This window comes from Halyomorpha halys, unplaced genomic scaffold, assembly GCF_000696795.3.
Source record: "Halyomorpha halys isolate HHAL.00 unplaced genomic scaffold, Hhal_1.1 Scaffold748.1, whole genome shotgun sequence".
NCBI classification, from domain to species: Eukaryota; Metazoa; Arthropoda; class Insecta; order Hemiptera; family Pentatomidae; genus Halyomorpha; species Halyomorpha halys.
In genome coordinates, this window is record NW_027111006.1 from 425,923 (window position 1) to 450,125 (window position 24,203).

General features: G+C 28.1%; 2 protein-coding genes across 2 annotated transcripts in view; one reads left to right on the top strand and one right to left on the bottom strand.

Moving 5' to 3' along the window:
- The first annotated feature begins 96 nt into the window (after window positions 1-96).
- LOC106685831 (homeobox protein ceh-19) lies at window positions 97-11,990 on the top strand. The gene is made up of 4 exons (XM_014428762.2): window positions 97-229; window positions 8,151-8,234; window positions 9,102-9,205; window positions 11,760-11,990. The coding sequence occupies exons 1-4, from the start codon at window positions 97-99 to the stop codon at window positions 11,988-11,990; spliced, it is 552 nt and encodes a 183-aa protein (XP_014284248.1).
- Window positions 11,991-12,278: 288 nt separating this feature from the next.
- The window catches only part of LOC106685847 (synaptic vesicle glycoprotein 2B), a 39,729-nt gene continuing 27,804 nt past the window's right edge, over window positions 12,279-24,203 (bottom strand). Inside the window, exons 3-11 of the mRNA XM_014428801.3 lie at window positions 23,406-23,567; window positions 20,081-20,243; window positions 18,666-18,787; window positions 17,765-18,003; window positions 16,942-17,132; window positions 16,612-16,859; window positions 16,270-16,429; window positions 16,065-16,192; window positions 12,279-15,615 (exon numbers count right to left, since the gene is read on the bottom strand). Coding sequence (XP_014284287.1) covers window positions 15,551-15,615; window positions 16,065-16,192; window positions 16,270-16,429; window positions 16,612-16,859; window positions 16,942-17,132; window positions 17,765-18,003; window positions 18,666-18,787; window positions 20,081-20,243; window positions 23,406-23,567 — 1,478 coding nt within the window. The 3' untranslated portion in view covers window positions 12,279-15,550. The remainder of the gene's footprint in view (window positions 15,616-16,064; window positions 16,193-16,269; window positions 16,430-16,611; window positions 16,860-16,941; window positions 17,133-17,764; window positions 18,004-18,665; window positions 18,788-20,080; window positions 20,244-23,405; window positions 23,568-24,203) is intronic.

The window sequence follows — 24,203 nt, forward strand, 5'->3', positions numbered from 1 at the left end:
GGGAGGGGCTTGGAGGGGAAGTTACCCCACCCTGGAGGGCGGACCGTGGGCTTAGCGAACCCCCTTCTTGAGGATGTGCCCCGATGACGATCTGCTATGGAGGATCTCAGGTCGGAGGAGGCCAGGATTCGGGACGATCGAGGCAGCTTCTCCATCGACCGTATCCTAGGAAGGGACAGTCCTCAACCCCAAGCCGTTCAAGAGGAGTCGCTGCTCCACGAGGTTTCAGGTATTTCTAGGAGTTCATATCGTTTAGCTATTGTGTTAGTCAAGCAGTAATAGTAATTACGAATACTGTAGAAATGAAATTACAATTTTAATTAGTAATTTAAACTAGTTGATGAACTACCGTTATTGTAATAATGTTCTGAAATTACAATTATTAGTTGCAATTACTAATTTCAGTCAAATGTATTACTTTTTGCTCAATTGGTCCAGATAGAAAATGCATCAAACTTCGAGGTTCAATCAAAACTTTGCTTAATAAAAAACATGTAGAGAGGGTTTTTGGGATTTATGGCCATGAAATAAGCTTAAAAATAGTATTCTTCTTTTACTTATTTTCTTTTACTATATATTATTATCTATTACTTACTCTCTGTTGAAGTAAGAACAGCAGATACTAAGTACAAGAAGAATACTATTTTTAATCTTACATAATTCCCAAATACCCTCTCAACGTTCTTTTTATTAAGGAAAGTTGTGATTCAATCTCGAAGTTAAATGCATTTTTTATCTGAATCCTATTTCGTAATGAAGATAATAGCATCAATTCATAAATACAATTATGTTCAATAGATAGTACAAAAGTACAAGTCCGCGGTATTGTTACAAGTACAAATTGGAAGGCTAATTGTACAATTTTGTACTTTATTATGAAAGAGGGTTTTAGTTACTTTGTTATTTACTAATTTTGGTTTGAAAATTTTAGTTTGATCCACAGATTATTCAAGTCAATTTTTTTTTTCATGTTCATATGAAGTAGGTAACTTATTTTATTTTTTATACATTTTAATATAGATGATGATTTTATCAAAGCTACTTGAGAATTTCTTCATATTTTTGCTATCAGTAACCTATTATTTAATTAACCAGTATCACGTTAAATTTAATCGCTTAGCAACTGTATTCATGAAATAGGAATATGCAATATGCAATATGCAATATCCTTGAGTAAATACTATAACTTGGTAACTATCGTTTAGCTTTTCGAAAAACTGTATATTTGATATTCAGTTTTGAACAGAAGATTATTAAAATTACTTTCAACTTACTGTAATTTGAAACTGCGAAAATGTAATAACAATTTTGATTAGTAATTCCAACTACTTGATGAACTACTGTAATTGTATTTTTGCTGTGAAATTACTGTTGTTGAAAAAAATTAATCGTAATTACTAATTTTATCTACATATACTTTCCGTTCAACACTCGTAGTATGTAGTGAACCGAAACTAGTGAAATCTTTTTGAGAAAATTACCTTTTCCGAAATTTTTAGTAACCTATCTGTAGTACTCACCCTAGGATAATTTCAAGAATATAATGGGTCCATTAGGTAATTAATTACATATAGGTACATATATTAGACATTAGAACTTCGTAAATCAAACTACTATGGAACCACAGGTAGGACGGATCGGTTAAAAAGTCGGATTAGTTGGGGACCAACAAGTAAAATAAGAAAAATTGTATTTTTTTATGTCATTCCGCTACGAATAATGTATTTATAATATAATGTACATTTTCCAAAAAAAAAAAAAAAAAATGCAATTTATTTAAATGGAGCTTACAAAATTACATAAAATAAATACAGTATGGAATAAATTTTCATATTATGTTCTTTATTTACATTCTATTGCAGCTATCTATCGCCAGTGTTTTTTTTTTTTTTTCATTGATAAGTACTTTTTTCCATATAATGCTATATAAAAAAAGTACATGTTCATTTAATCAGATGTTGATGTACTCATCATGTGTATGAAATAGATATGTATAATCAAAATTTAGCGCGGTTGAAAACGCGGGGCACAGCTAGTTTAAATCTATTTACAATATTTGTTGTTGAAATTTTAAAATTTTTATCGTTCTTGTATGTTTAAACAATACCAATTATTAATACAAAAGATAACATCCAACTCCATGGTTAAACATCCTTTTTAATTTTATGCTGAAGATTTATGTTGCAAAACATATAAAACAATCTTAACCATGATGTTTCTGGGTATATCTTTAAATTATGTTAAATTCAAAAGTAATAATACTTATTAAATATGAAACGATGCAAATAATAAAAATTTCAATCAGTTATTACAGGATTAAATAAATAAATATTACGCGCACACAGATAATGACTATATTATTTAACACAAATTAATTAGGAGTTATTTAAGCATACATTTTATTTTAAATATTCCCATATTTAAAATAATTTATTTTTAATGATTTTTCAAACTATTTTCAGATAAAACCTATTCAATACCTTTAATTCGTAATTGCACCCACATATGGTTATTTCATGAGGAAACAGGAATATAAGTATAACTCAAAATTGGTCGAAATTGTTTTTTGTTTTTTTATTATTATTTTACAAGATTATTAGGAAATAAAATACTCTTCCAATTGAGTTATTGTAATAAAACAATTAACTTATGATAATCTAATAACATAACGTTGATAAACAAAAAGAATAATAATAAAAAATCTGCAAGTTCGAATGGTCTAGGTTGATTTTGGGAATTATATGTTTTTTTTTTATTTAAAAAAGAAATGCTTTTTTCATATTACGGGGTCACCTTCGTTGATCTTGAGCTTGCAAAGTTTCTGTCGTGGGTGAAAACATTGTTCAAAGCGTTTTTCATAGGAAGACAGACAGGGCAAAAAAAAAAAATGAATAAAGCCATCAAAGAATGATTTTAAAAAAATTTCATTTGTTGTTTTTTTTTTTGTTAATTTTTTTTAATTGAACTATGTTGTTCTTATAGTAAGAACCATGAATGTTCCAAACGATTTTTTTTTTTAAATTGAGTGTTCTTTAATAGAGCTTCATTAACTCCTACCGCGGAGTCTGTCTTACCTAAGGTGTTTAGGTGGTTCATCCAATTAAAATTTTAAAATTGCATAAAATCCAGACGCGTAATAATAATTCAGTAAATACTACTATTCTATTACTAAGATACTACTGGATTTAGGTATTTAATTAAAGTTTAAATTAAGAGTAAGTTATTTAATGTCAACAAAGTGCTTGTGGTCAACATATTGCCGATTCTCTTAAACAGTGGCTCGTTTGACAAAAACATTATCTTTTTTTTTATCCCTTTGTAAGGTAAACTTATTGGTCTGAGCTAAAAATGTTTTTTACTTGTATATTTATACTTTTAGATGTTTAATATTTTATTTCTAGTGATTTTTATTTGTTAAAAAAAATAATTGGCTACAAACTAATAGCGCGTTTTAAAAGCCCATTAATTGCTTTTAATAAATATTTTAAAACTTTTAATTCTTCATCCCTAATTTGTTTTGGACAATGATTATTCAGAATTGCTAAACCTTTTGCACATATTTGAACTTAACTATACTGGGTTTGATTGAAAATAAAGTCCACATTAAAGTTATTTACAATTTTTATTAAATTTAAGCAATATTTATTTACAATGTTAAAATAATTAAAATTTAAACACAACTAAACTCAACATTTATTTACCTATTTAATTATTTACAACTACATTATAATTAAAATATATAAAATAAATTATATTTTGAAATTAAATTACAACTATAATAAATTTAAATTAAATTAAAACTAAAGTATGTATTGAAATAGAATTACAACTAAATTATATCGTCCCTGTTCAGACAAAACTCACCAACTAAAATCAAATTGGGAGTCATGTATTGAGTTATTCTTGAATAGGGACGACATATTAAAAATATTTAACGACTAATTTATAACTATAAACTATACAAATTTCAATAATTTACAAATATGCAATTATATATATATATATAACTATTTCCAAAAAAACAGTTTACAAAACTTACAATGTGAAGGTAAAAAAATAAAACTAGCACTACTACTAACTATAAATCCTCGTCTGTTTGAAAAAGTTAAAGACATTTTAAGTATAAGGCAACATTTTATTGTAGATTGGTTTGGGTACTATATTTCTGATACAATATACACATCGGTATTTGTTGCAACATTTAGGTAAGTGTTACCCGACATTTCTTAGTCTCGTTGAATGTGAAACGAATTCAGGGAGAATAGATTTTTTCCTCCTTATTTCTCAATTGAAAATCATAAATCTGCACTTAATTTCAATAAAAATTAAAATTGAAAACAAAATTACTAAACAAAAAGGAAATTGTTGAAATAAAAAAAATCATCAAGATTCAACGAGCAATTTTCTCCAAACCGTGTCAATTTCTCAGATGATATTGAAATATTATCCTGTCGACAATTCTGATCTGATAAGAAAAAATGACAGAATAATATTCTTGAATGTATTTTTAATAAAGTGAAACAATTGAAGTGATTTAATAATGTCACTAATCTTTAGTGTTGTAACTCCAACGAGGTAGACTATAGAAAAGTTTCAGAAGTAAAAAGAACGAACATTGAACCTGGTAAAGGTACTATACGAATCTTAATTTACGTGCTAGACCGGTGTCAAATGACCAAACATATTTTTCTATTCTTTGTGTTATCTATTAAATCCCAATAAAACTATTTGAAAAATTATAAATTACATATTTCCCTGGTACACCGTGTGTACCAGTGACCTGTTAGGGTTATTTTGAAAATTGGTGTATTTTATAAAAAACAAATAAATAAAATCCTCAAGTGTTAAAAAAAAAACTACATTAATTTCACTAAAATTACGGACGTGAGATCATAATATTTTTATTTTTCAGATTCCTTTATATATCTTCAACCAATACGTAAAAAAAATCTCGTCATTTTCTTCTACCAGTGACCTGTAATGGGTTGTTTTGAAATTTGACATATTTCATAGATTTTACCATAGAATGTGGTTACTTTATGACCTCATTAGCTTTAGGATAGTGTGTAGGTGGATTGTAGTTGAGAAATCAATCACTATCTACGGTACTATCTTTGGAATACGTAAAAGCCCAAAAGAAATCGAAACTTTGTTAGGTGTGCCACACAGTAATGATGTGTATTAGAAAATGATGATTGCTGGCCGCTTTTCAATGAGAAGAAGCTTTCCGTAAAGCTCCACAACTGAATAAAATAATGTGGAGAGTTTAGTTTATAAAATGGCTTAAAATACTAATCCCTTACATTTTTTTTTGAATTACGTGAAATATTGAAATTTAAATTAATAAAAAGCAATTGTAGTTTTGATAAAACTACTTATTCAGAATATTTGTATTAATATATGCTGATTGGCAAAAATGTTATTTTTTAAACTAAACTTTCCACATTATTTTATTCGGTTTCTGAGCTTTACTGAAAGTTTCTTATAATTGAAAATCAGTCAGCAATCATCGTTTTCTATTGCACATCACTGCTGTGCTTAAATGCCACACCTAACAAAGTATCGATTTCTTTTGGCATTTTACGTACTACAAAGATAGTACCGTAGATATTGGTTAATTTTACAACTGCAATCCACCTACACACTAAATAATGAGGTTATCATAAAGTAACCACATTCTAAAATCTATAAAATATGTCAAATTTCAAAACAACCCATTACAGGTCACAGGTAGAAGAAAATAACGAGATTTTTACTTTTTACGAATTCGTTGACGAAATAAAAAGGAATCTGAAAAATGAAAATTTGATGATCTCACGTCCACCATTTTAGTGAAATCAATGTATTTTTTTTTTTTTTTTTAACACGTGAGGATTTTCTTTACCGTTAACAACTCTGTTAATTTGCTGTGGGTATAGGAATAGTGTGTACTTTACTGCTGTTCTTCAGGCCAAACCTATGAAGACAATATTTTTGGGGAATGTCAAATATTTGTTCAGGAATGGGGATGCCTCAGTGTAGCAGAAAAATATTAAAGAAGGAAGACCATTTGTCCACCCATCCTTGTTGTCTTTAAAATTAACTCTCAGTAGCTAAACTGAAGTATAAATCAATAATTGCTATAATCCTTTATTAACATGTTAAATATAATTAGGAACTTTGTATATATATGAATTTTAAAATTGATTCACTTTCATATAATTCTTATAAAAGGTTTTTTTTATTGTCTATTGCAATGCAAAAAGTATTGCAGGAATGTTTTTCAAGAAAGGTATGTTTAACTTTTGATGAAGCCTAGCATCCCAGACAACTTCATTAACTTCTTCAATTCCTTCCCGTTTGTCCATAATCTTATTTTTTCAATATTAACTACACCACTTAAAAATCCACTGAAAAATTCACAATTTTATAAATGTATTCCTCTTTTATCAAACCATGGACATTTCTCAAGAGAGTGGTTTCTGATTCCAGGATAAATCTATTATCTAACCTCTCTGAAATTGTGAAATTTTACAGAGAGTAAATATGTCATATCTAAATAAAGCATAAAATAATCTTATTAAACCATCTCAATCCCTAGAGAACTAAAAATATTTAAATATAACTTTGCAGAAATTTTTAAAACTCAAAAAATTATGAGTACTTATTTTAAACAAAATATTTTCGCCTAATCTGTGATACCACATGAGGGCCAAAAAATTCAGTAATACTATTTTTATAGAACTTAAAAAAAAAAAAAATCAACTGACTATAGTTTTGTAAGATAACAGTAAATTGTTTGTCTTGGAAAAATCTTTCGAGACATTGAGTTTGATACATTGTTTTTTGTTTTTTTTTAATGCCATAAAGATTTTTTAGGAATCACTGCTTAAATAATAATATATTATTCAACTTACACATTCAATATTATGATTTATTTCCTTTTTTTTTTTTTTTTTACAAATATTAGGCTGGTTGAATTAGTTCTTCACTTCATCCACTCATTCTAGGGACATTTCGAAAGAATTCTTCCAGTCAGAAAAATATATATAAGTATTCTACATTATAAAAAACTTTGATTGAGGCCAGAAAGAAGCCACTTTAATAATGTTCCATTTTTTTTTTTTAGTTTGCTTTAAGAACCATAAAAATCTATTGTTGATTTGTGAGGTATCACATCTTAGGCAAAAATATTTTGTTTAATGTAAGTATTCATAATCTTTTGAATCTTAAAAGAAGTTCTTCAACCCTAGATATTATGATTTTTGTAAAACCGAAAAAGTTTTTTTTTTTAAGAAATTTTATTTAAATATTTTTAGTGTTTTGGGGGAATGAGATAGTTCAATAAAACATATTTTTGCTGCTTTTAGGTACCACACATGCTTCTTTCAAAATTTTATGATATCTTGAATGGTTTTCAGAAAAATATTTTATATGTAGTTAAGTGCATGTATTTATGCTTTCTTATTCTTTCCATATTATTAAAATATAAAAAAAAATAAATTTAACAAAAACTGTAAATGAAAGGGCAAACAATTTTTTGTGGGCATTATTAAGATAATAATCAAATCACATAGAGATGTCAATATGAATATTGATAAATAATTATAATAACAAGTGTAAAAGATTTGTGTTATTATTAAGATAATAATCAAATCACATAGAGATGTCAATATGAATATTGATAAATAATTATAATAACAAGTGTAAAAGATTTGTGTTATTATTAAGATAATAATCAATAGTGCAATATTTTTTTTGATAATTGGTAATAAAATTCAGAGATATAATTGGTTATAAAATTGAAAGAAACTACATCTTAGGTAATGTTTTGCCATACACTAATGCTGCCAATATGGAATTTTTATTGTAAAATGTCAATAACATTTTCCCAGCATGTGATTATTTGGATTCAAATAACATTTTATTTGTCACTTTTTCTTTTTTTTTTTTTCGTAAACTAAAAGACATAAAAATTGTTGCTATCTTAATGTCAATGAATCAAACTCCAAAATGTGAAAAACCTTTTTCTAAGAAAAAGTGACATATAACATTTTGTCATCTGATGATGAACAAATTTTATGCAATAAATTACTCATTAATCTCTTATAATTATATTAATTCTATGATGATTTTTATTTAACATTTTTCGGTTTATTTCAACTTTCTAGACCCATCTCATCTCTGCCAAGGACTATCTTTCCTCTACAGTGGTTGGTTCCCTGCTAAATCTCAACCTATTTTTGGGCTTCAAGGTGAAATAAGTATTTTAACACATTTTTCTTAAAATTAGATGATTTTATAATTATTTATTCTGGTTATGGTATATTCCACATTTTCTTTTTGGCATGCTGTATCATACTTTTTAAGAAAAAAGTATTGCAATTTCTTTAAGATTTCTCCTTTTTCCGCCACTGTTGCGCATACTATTATTGGAGAATCTGACCACTACCAAGATAAGCAGTAGTTATATTTTACCAAAAGTCTCAGGACTGTCATTACATTACTTAAAGAGGATAAAATAAGTGAATGGAGGTTGATAAGACCTAATTTAGGATTTTGATATCTTAGTAGGTTTAAAGTAAACTTTGCAAATACAGAAAAAAATGAGGTTAACACCACAAGGTATATTGATGTAATTATTTATTGTCATTCATGGCAGTATGGATTATTGGAAGTATTTCTCCTTTAGATTGATAATATTGTTGTTATTTCTTTTCAATTTACTTTATCATTTTAATTGCAACAATATAAATGTATGTTTTTAAAAATTTTTTGAGGTTAATTACTTCCATCATTTGCAATAAATTATTATTTATTTATTCATTAACAATTGCACAACGTTTCGGGACCACTGTCCCATATTCATGCACTATAAAAACCTCATGATTTCATATGGGAAATCATGAGGTTTTTATAGTGCATGAATATGGGACAGTGGTCCCGAAACGTTGTGCAATTGTTAATGAATAAATAAATAATAATTTATTCCAAATGATGGAAGTAATTAATCTCAAAAAATTTTAAAAGAATTGACCCACCAGACTTCCTAGAGAGATAATCCAGATAAATGTATGATTTATTTATAACTTATATTTACCAATTATTATTGTTTCATATAGCACCCAAGCCAACCGGTAGAAGGTGCCGAAAGCCTGGTGTTGACAGAAAACCAAGACAGGCCTACAGTGCCAAACAACTTGAACGTTTAGAAGCTGAATTCAATGTAAGCAATTTTTTTTTTTTTTAATTTATTTATTTATTAATTTAAATTGTTCTGTTTTAATGACACATTGGATTGTTAAATATGTTAATATTCATTTTGGAACTACAATGATCATCAACCTATTTATAACTAGCATCATAGATTAAGATTTTTGAAGAAGTAATTAAAACTAAAAAGTATTTTAGGGACAAATTCAATCTTATGTTTGAAATAAATTTTACAGACCAACATGAAGAAATAAATCTTGTTTAGATTATAATTGTTTTTTTAATAAATTTATAACTGTATATTACATAATACATTAAATAAATTTGATCTTAGTTAAAATGGAGTGTTACAGGCGTGTAGAGCAACTACCCATTGGTAGCACTCTAATAGATTATAATAGTAGTTTTTGAAAATATGTTAACAACTGCTAATGAGAAAATGATTCCCATCCCTCTTCCCCTCAAAAATAGTTTAACTATTCTTAAAGATATAGGTCCCAAGGGATGAGTTTCATTGAAGTAATTAGATATAATTTTTTTAACTTATTACATCAAATAATGACATGAGAGCCCTGAAACGTTGTTATTTGATGTAATAAAAAAAAAATTTAAATAAGGAAGAGGACTTTTTATTCACTATATCTAATTAATTTAACTATTGTATTCTGATACATTAAATATACTATTTTAAAACTGAATGAAATTTATTTATAAACAACTGCCAATCTGAGACTTAAAGAGTTAGTGTTTGGAGATTATGTGATCTGGAAGGTTGGTATTGTTAGACCCCAGCCTCGTTCTCAAACAGTTATCATTCTGAACAAATCTCCATCCTTTCCCCTTTTTCTAACACAAGGTGTTCCTCAGAGGTCTTCACTTTCACCAACTCCCTGATTCTTTTCACCATTCACAATACCACTTATATGCTGACAACCTCCAAATCTACATATCCTTCCATCCCTCTGAGATGCTTGAGGCCATTCAAAGGAAGCAAGAAGATATAAATAGCATTAACGCATGAGCGATAAACGACTTGATATTGTTGAGCACTGGAAAAACTAAGGCCATTCTTATTGGTTCCAAGCACCTCTTGCATTCCCTCCCTTACTATCCCTAACTTTTCCTCAACAACCAATCGATTCACTTCTATCTCACAATAAAAAACCTTGGAATCACCTTCAACCAACACCTCTCCTGGAATAATCATATTTTGCAGATCACCCACAAATCCATAACTGTACTTAAACAATTCATAAAATTCCATGATTACATTCCTAAGAATACCCACCAGCCCCTATTATCCTCTCATGTTTTTCCCCACTTTCACTATGGTTTCTTGATCTAAAGAGGGCTATCTGCAGGTCTAGAGTTGAGACTGAAGAGACTCATAAATTACTTCATAAGATTTATCTTCAGGTATCTCCAGACACTCTCATGTCTCCCATTGGTAAACCTAGTTAAAGTGGCTCTATCCAACCTCCTGAGGGTACTTCTTGGGTGTTTTCCTGTTCCAAGTTTTAAAATTAAAAACTGATCAATATCCTTGATCTCCTCACTGTACTATCATCAATTCATTTATTAAACATGAGATCCCAACCAATTGATTTATAAATGTCCTCCCATAGAACCACCTCCTTCACCATGTCCTTTATCATAAGTGCATCCTCCTTCTGAAATTCTCTTCCTCTCTCTATTCGTCAATCCTCATCCATCATTTCTTTTAAACAACACCTATTCCTTCACCTACTACATAACTAAACCTCCATATGATTGTGAGCTATGTATACCGCCATTATTGGTTACTATTATAAATTATAATTTAACCAAAGGTTTTTTTAATTTAACCAAAGTATACAGACACTTCTAAATGTCTGCCAGACATTTAACCTTAATTTGTGAACAATGTATTTATTCTTAGGGGACATTTGTCCCAGAAAAAAATTATTCTTTCATTCAAGACAAACTACAGCCACCTGGAAGAATAAATACTGAGCTTGAAATTTGTAATCTTGCTTAGAACAATTTGAGGATGGTGAATTTTTCACAAATCCCCTCCCCCCCCATCAAGATCCTTTTTCTATTAATAAAAAATAATACAGTAAAATAAGGGTGAGTGTTATTTTCCATTGAAAACGTTTCAAATAATATCAATCAGTCCTTATTATAAGTCGAAGAGTACAGGATAACCTCAAGGTGTTTCTCTTAGGTTTTTTGCAAGAATTTAAAAAGGAATATCTTTTCAAGCAAAATACACTTCCATAAAATTTACATCAAAATACACCACTTTTTTTCTACAATGTTTGAAAATTTTTATAAAAATAGTCACAATTCTTATAAGATCCCTTTCAAAAGAAAAGTGCACTTATTTTGGATTTTTTAGAAATAAAGTATGAAGTGTGTTAAGACACCAATTTAGCATTATGATGCATTAGAAGCAGTGCCGGTTTTTAAACTAAGTATAAAGTATGAAGATTGAAAAATAATAGATAGCTTTATAAACCATAGTTTACTTTGTAATACAAAGTATTGCTTAGTGATTTATTTTTTCTAAATTTATCTTGTTTCAGTCTGACAAGTACCTAAGTGTGAGTAAGAGAATGGAACTCTCCAAAGCACTCAACTTAACAGAAGTTCAGATAAAAACCTGGTTCCAGAATAGAAGAACAAAATGGAAAAAACAGCTCGCATCTCGGCTTAAATCTGGTAGTGTGAGACCTCCCCTATACTTGCCAGGATATCCTCCCATCTTCCCGACTTTTCTTCCAGTCCCTGAACCTCAGGAAGCAGTTGAAATGTAAAATTGCAGTGTTGGGTGCTTGGCCCAATCAAGTTATTGACCTGTATATAGATACTTTTAAATTATTGTTTTTATGTAAACTAACTTAGTCAGTTATTTTAATGAAGTGTATATCTGAAGTATGAATTCCAATTTTATATCCTCTCCTTAGTCCTAGTTAATCAAAACTAACTGATATTTCATTAATTAAAAAAAAAAAAAACTTGAATCTCATTACGATTTCTTATTTCCAGTAGGTACTATAAAAACCAAAATAATGGTTTCTGGATCAAATAATTAAAAAAAAAAATCTGATTTCAAAACTTTTAATAAAAAAGAAAAGAAAATAACAAAAAAAAATGTGTGTGGTTTTAACTGAATAAAGACATACATTTCATAAATTAATTAATCCTTAAGAAAAGTCATGTTTAAAAAAAGTTTTTGAAATACAGTTATCCAAATCAGAACAGCTATTGAATTAGGACAGTCTGTACACAGTTCTAAATGTGTATTTAGACATTTCCAAAGAAAAAAAAAATGAATAAATAGTAATCAAATACATATAAATATAAGGACCTATACTTATTTGTTAAAAATAATGGGTGAGTTCTCAAATTTACTTAAACTGAAAAAGCGTCAGGTGGAGAAAATAATGAAAAGAGGGAACAGAAAAATTTAAACAAAAAAAATTGAAGGAATATGAATAGGATAGTCCAATTACAATGGTGAAATATCTAATACATAAATAAATAACACTTCATAATTTTTTAATCACTATTTCAATTTTTAAATAAAATATTATCATAATACATTTTAATTACATTCACATTAATGTATGTCATTGACAGTACACAAATATACATAATTCGGTAGATAAAGTATTATAATTGTAAAATAATCTAAAAGTTAATGAATCAGCCTTAAGATTTCTTGAATTATTTTATAAAATTTAAAATAAATTACTCATATTTACAACAATTCTTGTAAATTTTAATTTACAGAACTAAATCATACTTAGTTAATCTACAACTTATACAGATAGTTTATCACATATTATACAATATAAAAAGATCAATACAGATGGTACTATTCTTCTTGGGGGAAGGGAAGGGGATTGAGAGAACTATTGGACCCCTGACGCTGATGGATGGAAGACCAATTCCTCACCTGAGAGGGAGTGTTAAGTTTCATCTCACAGGATTGTCAAACCTATAACACTGCCTCTTGCCACAACATATGTTGCCATCACAGCCTCTACTATAGATGGTAACCTGACCACTTGAAATTGGAGCAATATGAAAAATGGTGTTAATGTACCCTCATTTATACATATGGAGTTGATCAAAGAAATAAAAAAACTGTTAACTACCTGTTATATTAATAAATAAAATTTAAAGTTATTAGTGTTACATTAATAATACAATGTTGAGTTTTTATATTGATTCAGCGTTCTAATGTTAATTGAAAAAGTGAAACATTATTTTTTTTTAAATGTTAAAATTGAATCTTATAAGTTTTATTGTCAAAGTAGAGTTAATTATGATGACATAACCTATGATTTTGTTTCCCAGAACCCTAGCCTTTGGCAACCCCGGGAAATTACATCATGAGTATTCTTTACCATCCTCCGGAAAAACAATTTTATAAAAAAAAGTTATTGTATATTACCTTATATTTGAAATTCAATAAAATATATCTCCAATTAAGTAGCTTAAATAAACTAAAATTTATTTTTCTCCTAGGCTTTTTTTTTTATTGTTTATAATTTCCAAAAAGTGGCAGGTGCTCCTCCTGGTTTATGTCTCCAGCTGGATCTGGATTGTGAGGCCCTAAGGTTAGTACTACCCAAAAACGGAATATTGATTACTTCTTTAAACATGAAGTATAATATTTTTGAATGCATTGCATTGGATCTAATTAATATGTTCTAACAATTGATTGATAATAATTGATCAGTATATTTAAAAATTACTGTATAGGTATAAAAGGATGTTGAATTAAAATCCTTTTGTAGTCTAAGTTGTAAATTACTTTCTCTTAAGCATATTTGCTTCATAGCCTTAAAACAGATCAATCTTTGCTTATGAGTTTCAAGAGAACTAAATTACAATATTTTGCATTAATCTTAATAACATTTAAAATAATAATTCTAACTATGATAAATTCTTTGGCACTAGCATTTTTATTTTATTTTTAATTTTAGATCAATAATAGACAACAATTGTATCTTTAAAATACTCTGATAACTAACAACTTAGCATATTTTTATTGATCAACATATGTTTACTGAAAAATTGTCAAATAAGTCTAGAATTGCAATGATGAGAGATCCTATGTTCAGAGATTGAGAGAATTTATACTTAATACGCTTTAATTTACAAAGCTATATAAATTTAAAATATTGGTTATTTTGTAAAGGATGATTCCATATAAAATCACCTTAGTGCTGATCCATTATGTCTCAGTTCTTATGGTTTTTCTATGCATCGATTGTACCAACTAAATTCATTAAAAATATATATTTTTCATACGAGGAGAAGATGGTTGGGGGTCAAAGAGAAACACAAATAAGTAGTAGTTACTACTTTGTACTTTGTGTGATTTGTGTTTCTCTTTGACCACACCCCCAACCATCTTCTCCTCGTACGTCATCCACAGTCAACTATCTCTCATAATTATATTTTTCATGTTTTTTACATGGATAGTTTTTTAATAGAGATTTTGAAACAGTTGAATCTCGCGATGTTTTGAATCTAACAATCAAATGTACCAGAGGGATATTCTATAGTTAATTTTACAGGTTATTGTATTTGCTTTCCTTTGACATATTTATATATCGTAATAACATAAAAAAAAATTATTTTAATTTATTATTAAAATTTTGAATTTTGAAAGTCTCAAAACTCCTTAGATTTTTTTGTTTTCAAAAATGTATGTAAATCGATAAGTTACATAAAATAAAACTGTGTTTTATTATGAAGTCTTCCAAAAATAATGATTTATTTTTCAACTTGAATGAAATCATATAGTAATAAAAGCTACAGTTCAGAAAGAATTATTACTATTTTCTTTTTGAGATACATATAGAAAATAAGATGAAATGGAAAATGTGGTTAGCACAAGAAAATTTTTTTAAATATATGTTTAGGCTATATTCAATGGGCTCTGTTTTAAATAGCCCATGATTATTAGGTAACACCATTTTATCATTATTTAAATAAGACTTCCTCTTCCATCATAGCACTTAAGTTTCCATTGTAATAGATGTTACACTTGTGCTTTTTCCCATGCATTGAAATTTTAATACTGGTTAGCGATCTGGAACAACTTGTAACTTGGCCTCTAAAATATTTGACTAGCTTCATTTTCTAAACCCTAACAATTAAGAAGAGCAAACTTGCTATATCACAATCAGCATTAAAGTTTTAATTGCTTTAAGCAGCAATTTTGTATGCTATTTAAAGTTGCTTATGGTGTTTTACCATCCTGTACTGCTATAATGAAGTATTATCGTAAAAAATAACACATTTATAACTTCAGGAGATAATTTGGATAGCCGACAATACTACATATTGTCAATCCTCAAACAAATTCAATTGTTTTTATTTTCATTTTCACTGGTAGAAATATGCATGCAATTCCAGTAGCTAAAAAAAAAAAATAAATAAAATAGTAATAATAACTATTATAGAATTTTAAAAATATAAATATAAAATAATGAGAGAGTTATACTAAATATTTTGTAATTTAAAATTTTTAAATAACTCTTTCAGTGCCAGTCATTTTTGTTTACTTTTGAGGGATGGATACTAATTTTTAAAATAAAGTTATATTTCAATTACAGAGCAAAGAATCATTAGAGATTCAACCTTACTAATGTAAAATAGTAGTTCTTCAACCAAAAATAAGTTAGTTTAAACCATGAAAAGGCTAATATGTCTTTAATAGCCATATTCATTCTTAGTACCCACATTATGAATTTTCAAGATCAATTTTCTTGATCAAACGGCTTATACCTCTTTTAATATATTTTTTTTAGATATTTAAAATTTACATCTTACATATAAATTACTTTTAACTTCTGTTAACTACTTACCAAAAAGAACACCTGAACAAAGTAGGATTGGAACTATGCACTCAAAATCAATTAAGTATCCAAACACTAAGTTTCCGAGCAATGCTCCCACTCTACCACTAGCTATTGTGAGACTAGTAGCCATTACTCTATAAAAAAAATTCAATAATAGTGGTTATAATAAATTAAAAGTATTAATCTTATTAATAATAATTGAATATTTTACCTAACATTCGTTGGAAATATTTCAACTAATATACAATAAAGAGTCACGACTCCGAGTGATGTTAGAGATTCAAATAAGCAAGATAAAACCAAATTCTGAGTTGATGTTGTAACGAAGTTCATGCCCAATGAAAGGCATGAAGCACAGAAAACACAAAACACTGAAAAAAGAGAAAATAGATAAATGATAATTTTTTTCTTGATAGAATATTTCCTAATGCCTGAGTGAATATCAATAGGAAGGATAAATACATTTTTTTTCCATTCTCACAATGAATATTCTAAGCATTAAAAAAGTGATATAAAAAAAATATATACTGCACCAATTATAAAATATGCTTACCAATGAAGAATTTAGTACCCAATTTGTTCACACAAGTTGGTAGCCAAAGACTCGTTGGAATGCATGCTACTCCAACAATTATTGTATTCAAATAAACCTGATTTTCAATATTGGCTTCACAAGGGCCCTCTCTTTCAATGAAAACGGAACTTACTTCACACACTGAAGCACTTTGACCGGGATGCAGAACTGAGTAATATTCGAAGCGTGTAAAGAGTTCTGGGAACCACAACATCAAAGTGTAATAACTAAAAACATATTTATTATTAATCGATTTTTCAAAGGCAGAATATTATTTTTTATGTGAAAAAAAAGAAAGATATACCTTACCATGAAGTGACCCCAAACGAAATTGAACAACTGAGGAGTGTCTTCTTCCTATATGGTGGTTTAAATAAAGTCTTAGCAATGACTACCATGTTCCTCACAAGTACAGACAGACTCCTAGTATGTTTTTTAGTTTTACTATATTCCATGTTGAAACCAATAATACTTATTCCTTTTTCTTCTAAACTTTCAACCTGTTATGAAAAATAGTTATGATTATAATTAGTTTGATAATAACAGTAATCAGGTAAGAGTAAGTTTAACTGGCAATGAAACATGAAGTAAAATTTCTAACCAAACTAAAAAAAAATTACACATATATTTTTGGGATAGGGAAGAATAGTCAGTAAATACTGGAATATTTATTTTGTTAATATTGATAGAACAAAAAATATAATTAAAAAAAGGTATATATCATTTTCTGCTTGATATAAATATGTAAATAAAATTTTAGTAAGTTTATAATTCTTAAAATGTAATTTAAATGAGTATTTTTGATGGTCTAGAATAACATGAACCTCAATTACATAGCACTTTAGATAATATGATTAGTACAACTTAATGAAAATAATCAAATATATAAAATCAGCAGTTTATTTAATTATATCTGATCATAATATATTGATAAACTGTATTCATATAAGGTAGTCTATTTTTATTGTAGTTGTTATCATCAAATAATTTTAATGAAAGATTCATCAAAATCAAATATTTACAAATAATATTCTACAGAACTTATTTTCAATTCACTCAATATATATAATTATTTCGATTGATTTAACTAATCTATTTCATTAACTTTATACAGTGAATTAAGTCAACTTACTGGAAATGTTTCCTTTGCTTTGCCTGTATTGATATGATAAATATATTTCATAGCTTCTAAGGCTTTTTCTTGCTCCCCAATATCAAAGAGAAATTTTGGGCTTTCTGGAAAGCGTAGTGCCCATAATCCCAAAAGAAATGCTGGTGTAGCAGAAGCAATAACGAACAAATTCCATGAATGAAATAAGAAGTATTCAGATTTTATTTCAAATTTCATTGGAATGATAAGCCATGCTATAGCTGTAATAAATAAAGAAATAATATATATTCCTTGACAAAAAAAAAAAGGTAAAAACCTAAAAATTTATTATCTTATGTTGTGAGCAGCATTAGAAGTATAACATATAGTTCCATTGATAACTAGTCAGAAAAATGAGGCAGGAATATTTTAGTTTTATTTGATATGGATAATCTATTTTTTGTAGGTAATCTCAGTAACTACTTGAAATAGGTTAGTAAAGTTATGGTGAAGGTAAATTGGCATTACTAATTTAGTTCCTCCCTTGCTATCATGGTCGCTCCCTAGTCCTGATCCTACAAGAATTTTCATTGGGCCTAGGGATTGATTGCCTGAGGGGAGACACATCAACCATTTTTAATTAGTGCAAGCAAAAGAAGCTTCACAAAATAAGAAAGATTAATATGGCTGTAAAAAGGTTCTGAAAAACTATCTAACTGTGTAATTCACAAAATTTAAGTTTTACAGCTTTGATACACAAATTAATGGTACTATTTTTGGAATATCTCCAATTCAAAATAAAATCAATACTTTTTTTTATCAGATGTGCAACTATTAAACAACGATATGTATATATATTTTTTATTATAGTTTTAATGAGAAACAATACAAATATAAGATACTCATTATTGTATCAAAATAAATTATTGTCATCATTCTCTACCTGGTAATAATATAATGCCAGATGTCCAAGCCATTTCCATCCAACATAAAACTTTCTCTCTGATTCTGATCGGTTGAAATTCTCCAAGATAAGGTAAACAGAGACTCAAAGCACCAACCATACTGAAAAACAATAGTCAATATATCAGTTTTAGATTAGGCCTGATTATCAGGAATGCTTTGGGAGAAATCATTGGTTACAATTTAACTGCTAACTTCTTCATGGACTTAAGTGCATGAAACAGTTAGACCATCAGTGCCAGTGACTACTCCTTTGTAAATAATATAATGAGAACTATAAGTATGAATCTATATGTTTTACTATATAAATAAAATATTAGCTGTTTTAATTTTTTTTTCTTCATAATTGAATTTGATACAATCATATAACTTAGAATCCATCATAAATAGTTTTTATGAAGGTTGATCTAACAATTTTTGTTGATAAATATTAAAAATAAAATAATTATACATTTCATTGTAGAAAATCAGTACTCAGTTTAGGTTAATATGTCATTCCTCTTAAAATTATCCCTCTGGGGCTATCCTGTTGATGTTAACAAAAGTCTAATTATTTAGCTAAATATTTTAACTAAATAGGATATTAACCATATATCCAGGAGAGGTGTAGCCTTGGCCATTTTGCTCATATTGGGAAATAAACATCTATATTTCTCTAGTATTTCATCTGTTTTGTTTTAACCGACCTTCTGTTAACCACTTGTTGTTATTGTCACTTGTTTATGTTATGTTACCCCTTTTACTTTCCCAGCTATACTCAATTTAGTTTTGCTCAGGTCTCCTTTTGATTTTGTCATCACTACATCTAATTATATATATATATATATATATATAAAATGTACAAATCATCAGCCATGAGATAAATGCTCCCGGGACACTTCTTTGGGAACAAAAAAGTAGGACACTCCTGTCGCATTAATTTTCTTATGCACTAATAACTATGCTAAAATAGGCTCATTGAATGCAATTCAATCTAAAGTAGTAGAGAACTAGTATAATGTTTTTAATAGTCAATCCAAATCCTCTTTGAAGTTTGCTGAATTCAATGAGAATAAATATATTATTACCATTGCTTTAACCCATTTCTTACAATCAATAATATACAATTTTTATGTATGACAATAGCAGATAAAATTAATTTGAAATAATTAAAAATTCATAAACCATAATAAATTCATAAACCATAATAAATTCATAAACCATAATATAAAATTTGTATAGAGTTAGAGCATTCAATAACTTTAAAATTAATAAACAAATTAGACCCTTTTTTTGGTTGCAGACTAAAGTTAATTACAAAATATATCGACTAATGAAATTTTACTTTTATTTATAAGGTTTAAATACTATTACATTTTTATTTCACTTTAAAACATGACATTAATCAATACATACCAAAAACCATTAAAGAACCTCAAAAGCAAGAACACTGGGAAATATTGAGCAATACTAGAAGCATAACCGCATAGCCCTCCGAATATAAGTGAGTAAACAAGAACATTCCTCCTCCCATTCAAATCAGCCATGAAACCCCAGAAAAAAGAACCAAGTGTCATCCCTGAAAAAAGAGAACAACATATATACATTAACATTTGTATAGAAGGTTTTAAGCAATAATGTGAAAATACTAATTTAATTAAAAAGAGGTTGATTTCATTTTAGGCAATAATAATTATATTTAAAAAATATTCATTCAATTATATTTCAGTTAAATATGATTAATGCTGATATCTTAAACATAAGTTAAAAATTTAAATTTAAATTTATTGATTATCTTAAGATAAATTAAAACAAGTAATGCATTAGTTTATAAAAAAAAAAAATTAAGACCATCAAATTCAAACAAATATTCACAGGTCAAACGTATTTCAAATCTAGAAATATGAATATACAATTGATGATTGTGAATATGAAACTATTTAGTGGAACTATAAATATTAATTTAAAAGAATAAAATTGGACTTGATAAGAATTAAATAATAGAAGTGATGATCATAATTAAAAAGAACTAGTTACACTACCAATGTAAAACTTCATGATCTGTAAAATTGGAATGAAATTATTAGCTTACTGATATTAAGAAAACAACCACCAGCTTAAATAAGATTAGTAGCCATATTATACCCAAATTTAATTGTCTTTAATACCTAAATTGTATAAGTAGATAACAGCTAAAAATAGGAGTGTCCACTTCCCCTAAGTTAAGGACTCCTTCTTGGCAAGTTACTACAAAAATTTATAGCAGAGGAAGAGCAAAATCTAAAATTATTCCCCAAATTTGACGTAATTCTTAACATCCAAGGAATCTGGAGAGTATTACTTAAAATTTACCCTTTCCTGGACATTATCAGAAAATTGAATGTGACAATCTCTTTGAGTAATATTATATTATAATTTTTGTAGTTAGAAGTAAATTATCAAGTATTCACACATTCAGGGTTTCAAATCATTGGAAGAGGTGGTGCTTACTATGACATTCCTCCACTTTAATGCTAGTGATACATAATGTAAGCACTACTTCTCACACAGGTCGACTTCTACTAATTATGTATTAAAAACTATTTATAATTTCACTATTTTGATTTTAAATGCAGCTTGGTAAGAGTTATGTATAAAACAAATGTGGAAGGATAGAGACCAAAAGGAAGATGTAAAAAGACACAATTCCGGAGGCCTTTGACAAAAAGAAGGATAGAATGGGGGAGGAGAAGATAGATAGTTCAGAAGAGAAACTCCTGGATCAAGCTCTACCAAAGGGATGCTTACAATGTTATGGGATAGAAGATATTAAATAAATATTAGGTTTTAAATATATTGTTTAGACAGTTTACCTATTCTATTATATATTTTTATTCATAAAAATATGATAATATATTTAAGGAAAAATATATATTTGGAGCAAATAATTTAAGAAAAGAAAATACGACAGGTAAACAACTAAAATATATTTGATAGTTTAATAAGTTTTTAACAATTTGCTTATGATTATGAAATTGTACTACTCAGTAATTAATTTACTATAAAGTTTAATCAAAAGAGAAGTTAGCCTCATTGCACCATTCCTAAGTATCTAATTAGTTATGAGTAAACTATGTTATTTTAGTTTTATAATAAAATATGCCGCATATTTATTATAAAATTAGTCGGTACAAGTGCAAAGATGGGGCTTTATTTCACAAATGTTTTTTTTTTAAAGAGCTACCACATATGGTAATTTGAATATAATATGGATATTATGCTTGTTTAAAACTTGTTTAATCATCGCTTGTGTGTACTTATGGTTCAAAAATAGTCCCATGACATCTGTGTAATAACTTTGTATTTGGTCTAATTACACTCACAAGATTACTTTAAATAATATAAAAATTAGCTGACATTATGAAAACATCAAAATGTAAATGTATTTAATAAAAAAATCAGTGAAAAAATCAAACAATTTACAAATAATTTGAAAGTAGGCAATGCAATATAGTGTACCGATTGATCAAAATTTAAAATCTTAAATTTTATGGAATAATAGTTATTGTAATAATTTAATTTCAAACAAGAGAACTATGGAATTAAGTTGACAGCAGAGTTTTTCTCCTAAACCACTTGTACTATTGAATGAGTGATGTACACTGAGCATAAATACTGCCAACAATTTTGAACTCTGTGCTTAGGTTACTTTTAGTATGATTACTTTATAGGTTACTTTTAAGTATGACAAAGCAGTGGCAATACAACATTAAGTTTTACTTTGGTAGTGTAAAATGGTTCTTGTTTAGTTTTCCCATCTGTGTTTTTTTATTTAATTCATTATTTGTATTCTCACTAAATATTTGCATGATTGCCAATCAAATTTTTATATTTCTATCTTGTAAATAATTTAGGTCTTTGAATATTTTTTGTAATCAGAATGTTATGGTTTAAAAAAAAGAAAAGAATAAACTAATGTATATATAAATGTGCTGAATTTCCACTACCCCTCGATTGCCCTTATGTTATTTTAGTTTTGTTACTCATTTCTTATAATTTTTTCTTCAAACAATTTCTACTCTTCCCCTGGGATAACCTGAAAATGTTTATCCCCTCCCCCCCTAAAAAAGGGTATCTTAACTTCTCTTTCTATGGGCACCCCTGACTGAGATATTTATTATAACTACTTTATATGTAGTACTAAAATAACATCCTTCACAACAAGCTACACAGAGGCACTTATTGTAATACGAACAAATATCTTGGATGTAGGATGGCATTATGAAGTGAATATGTGCAAATAACTAAAGAAAGGAGGTTCAGCTTCTTTAAAAATATAACAATCCTAATCAAGAATATTTGCAGAACAATCTTACAATTAGTTTAAATGCGAATTTAATTATTTTTCTTTTATGATATCAAAAAAAAAGATATATAAAAGAAATTAATTGTGATTAATTATTTGCGGCTGTTTCATTGGTTTCTTATCAGTTTGCATCTTCTCGCGTGTCTTTCCACTCTTTGAACTATACTTTCTTCTTACCTAACATATCAGTAACGATTGTGAGATCTTACACGAAGAGGTAGTGAATGTTTAGGATGGTACCAGACACTGTATTAAAATGCAGTATGTATTTTATTTACATACGATTACTCATTATCGGAGTATCAGGAAGTAAACAATACAACGTTGTTTTTAGATTTCTAAAAGTGAAAAAGCTACCATGTTCATCCGTCCGGTCAAACTGTAGCGATTACATACCAAACAGTGGAGCAGCAGTGAGTATTCCTGCATCCCGTGAGGACATCGAGAAATCACATTTAGCAGCGGGAATTATGAATGATACCAAGGTCACTTCCATGGAGGATGCGATGTATGTCCCGCCGAATAAGATAAGGACATAGTAATGAAATTTCCCATATCCTAGAAAAACAGAAATAAATAATTAGAAAGTAAAATTTTAAAGATATATTTGTATGATATTTAACAATTGGCGTAAAAACATCATAAAGACGCGCTACACAGTTGCAATTCACAGCCAGCAACTGTCGCACCCACTGTGCAAAATGTATAATAATTCCTGTTCTGATAACCTTTACTATTGTGACAGTTTTGCCGCACAAGGTCTGGCGTGATAGTTGGTAATGGATGTGACGGCAGTAAAACTACTTCCTCGTTGCCACACATATACGCCCTGTACATACATACAATGATAAAATCCCCTTATATCCATCTTATCAATTGTAATGTGCATTAGGAAAATATTGTTGTGTTAGGTTTGTTCCGTGATACTGATATGTGCTACATAATGTGCATGAGTGCTACATCAGTTCTGGTACAAATCTTATAGTACAAGAGCCCAAGAGGAGAAAAAATGCAGTTATCTCACCCCAATTTTTGATGACTTTAATGAAAACTATGTACTAAATTACTAATAAATACTAATACTAAATTACTAATACTAATAAATAGTAAATTACTAGTCAAAGGTGATGAGCCTGACAAGTATAGGTAGGGGGAATAAAAAAATGGCGGCTGTTTCGAAGCGATAAACAGAAC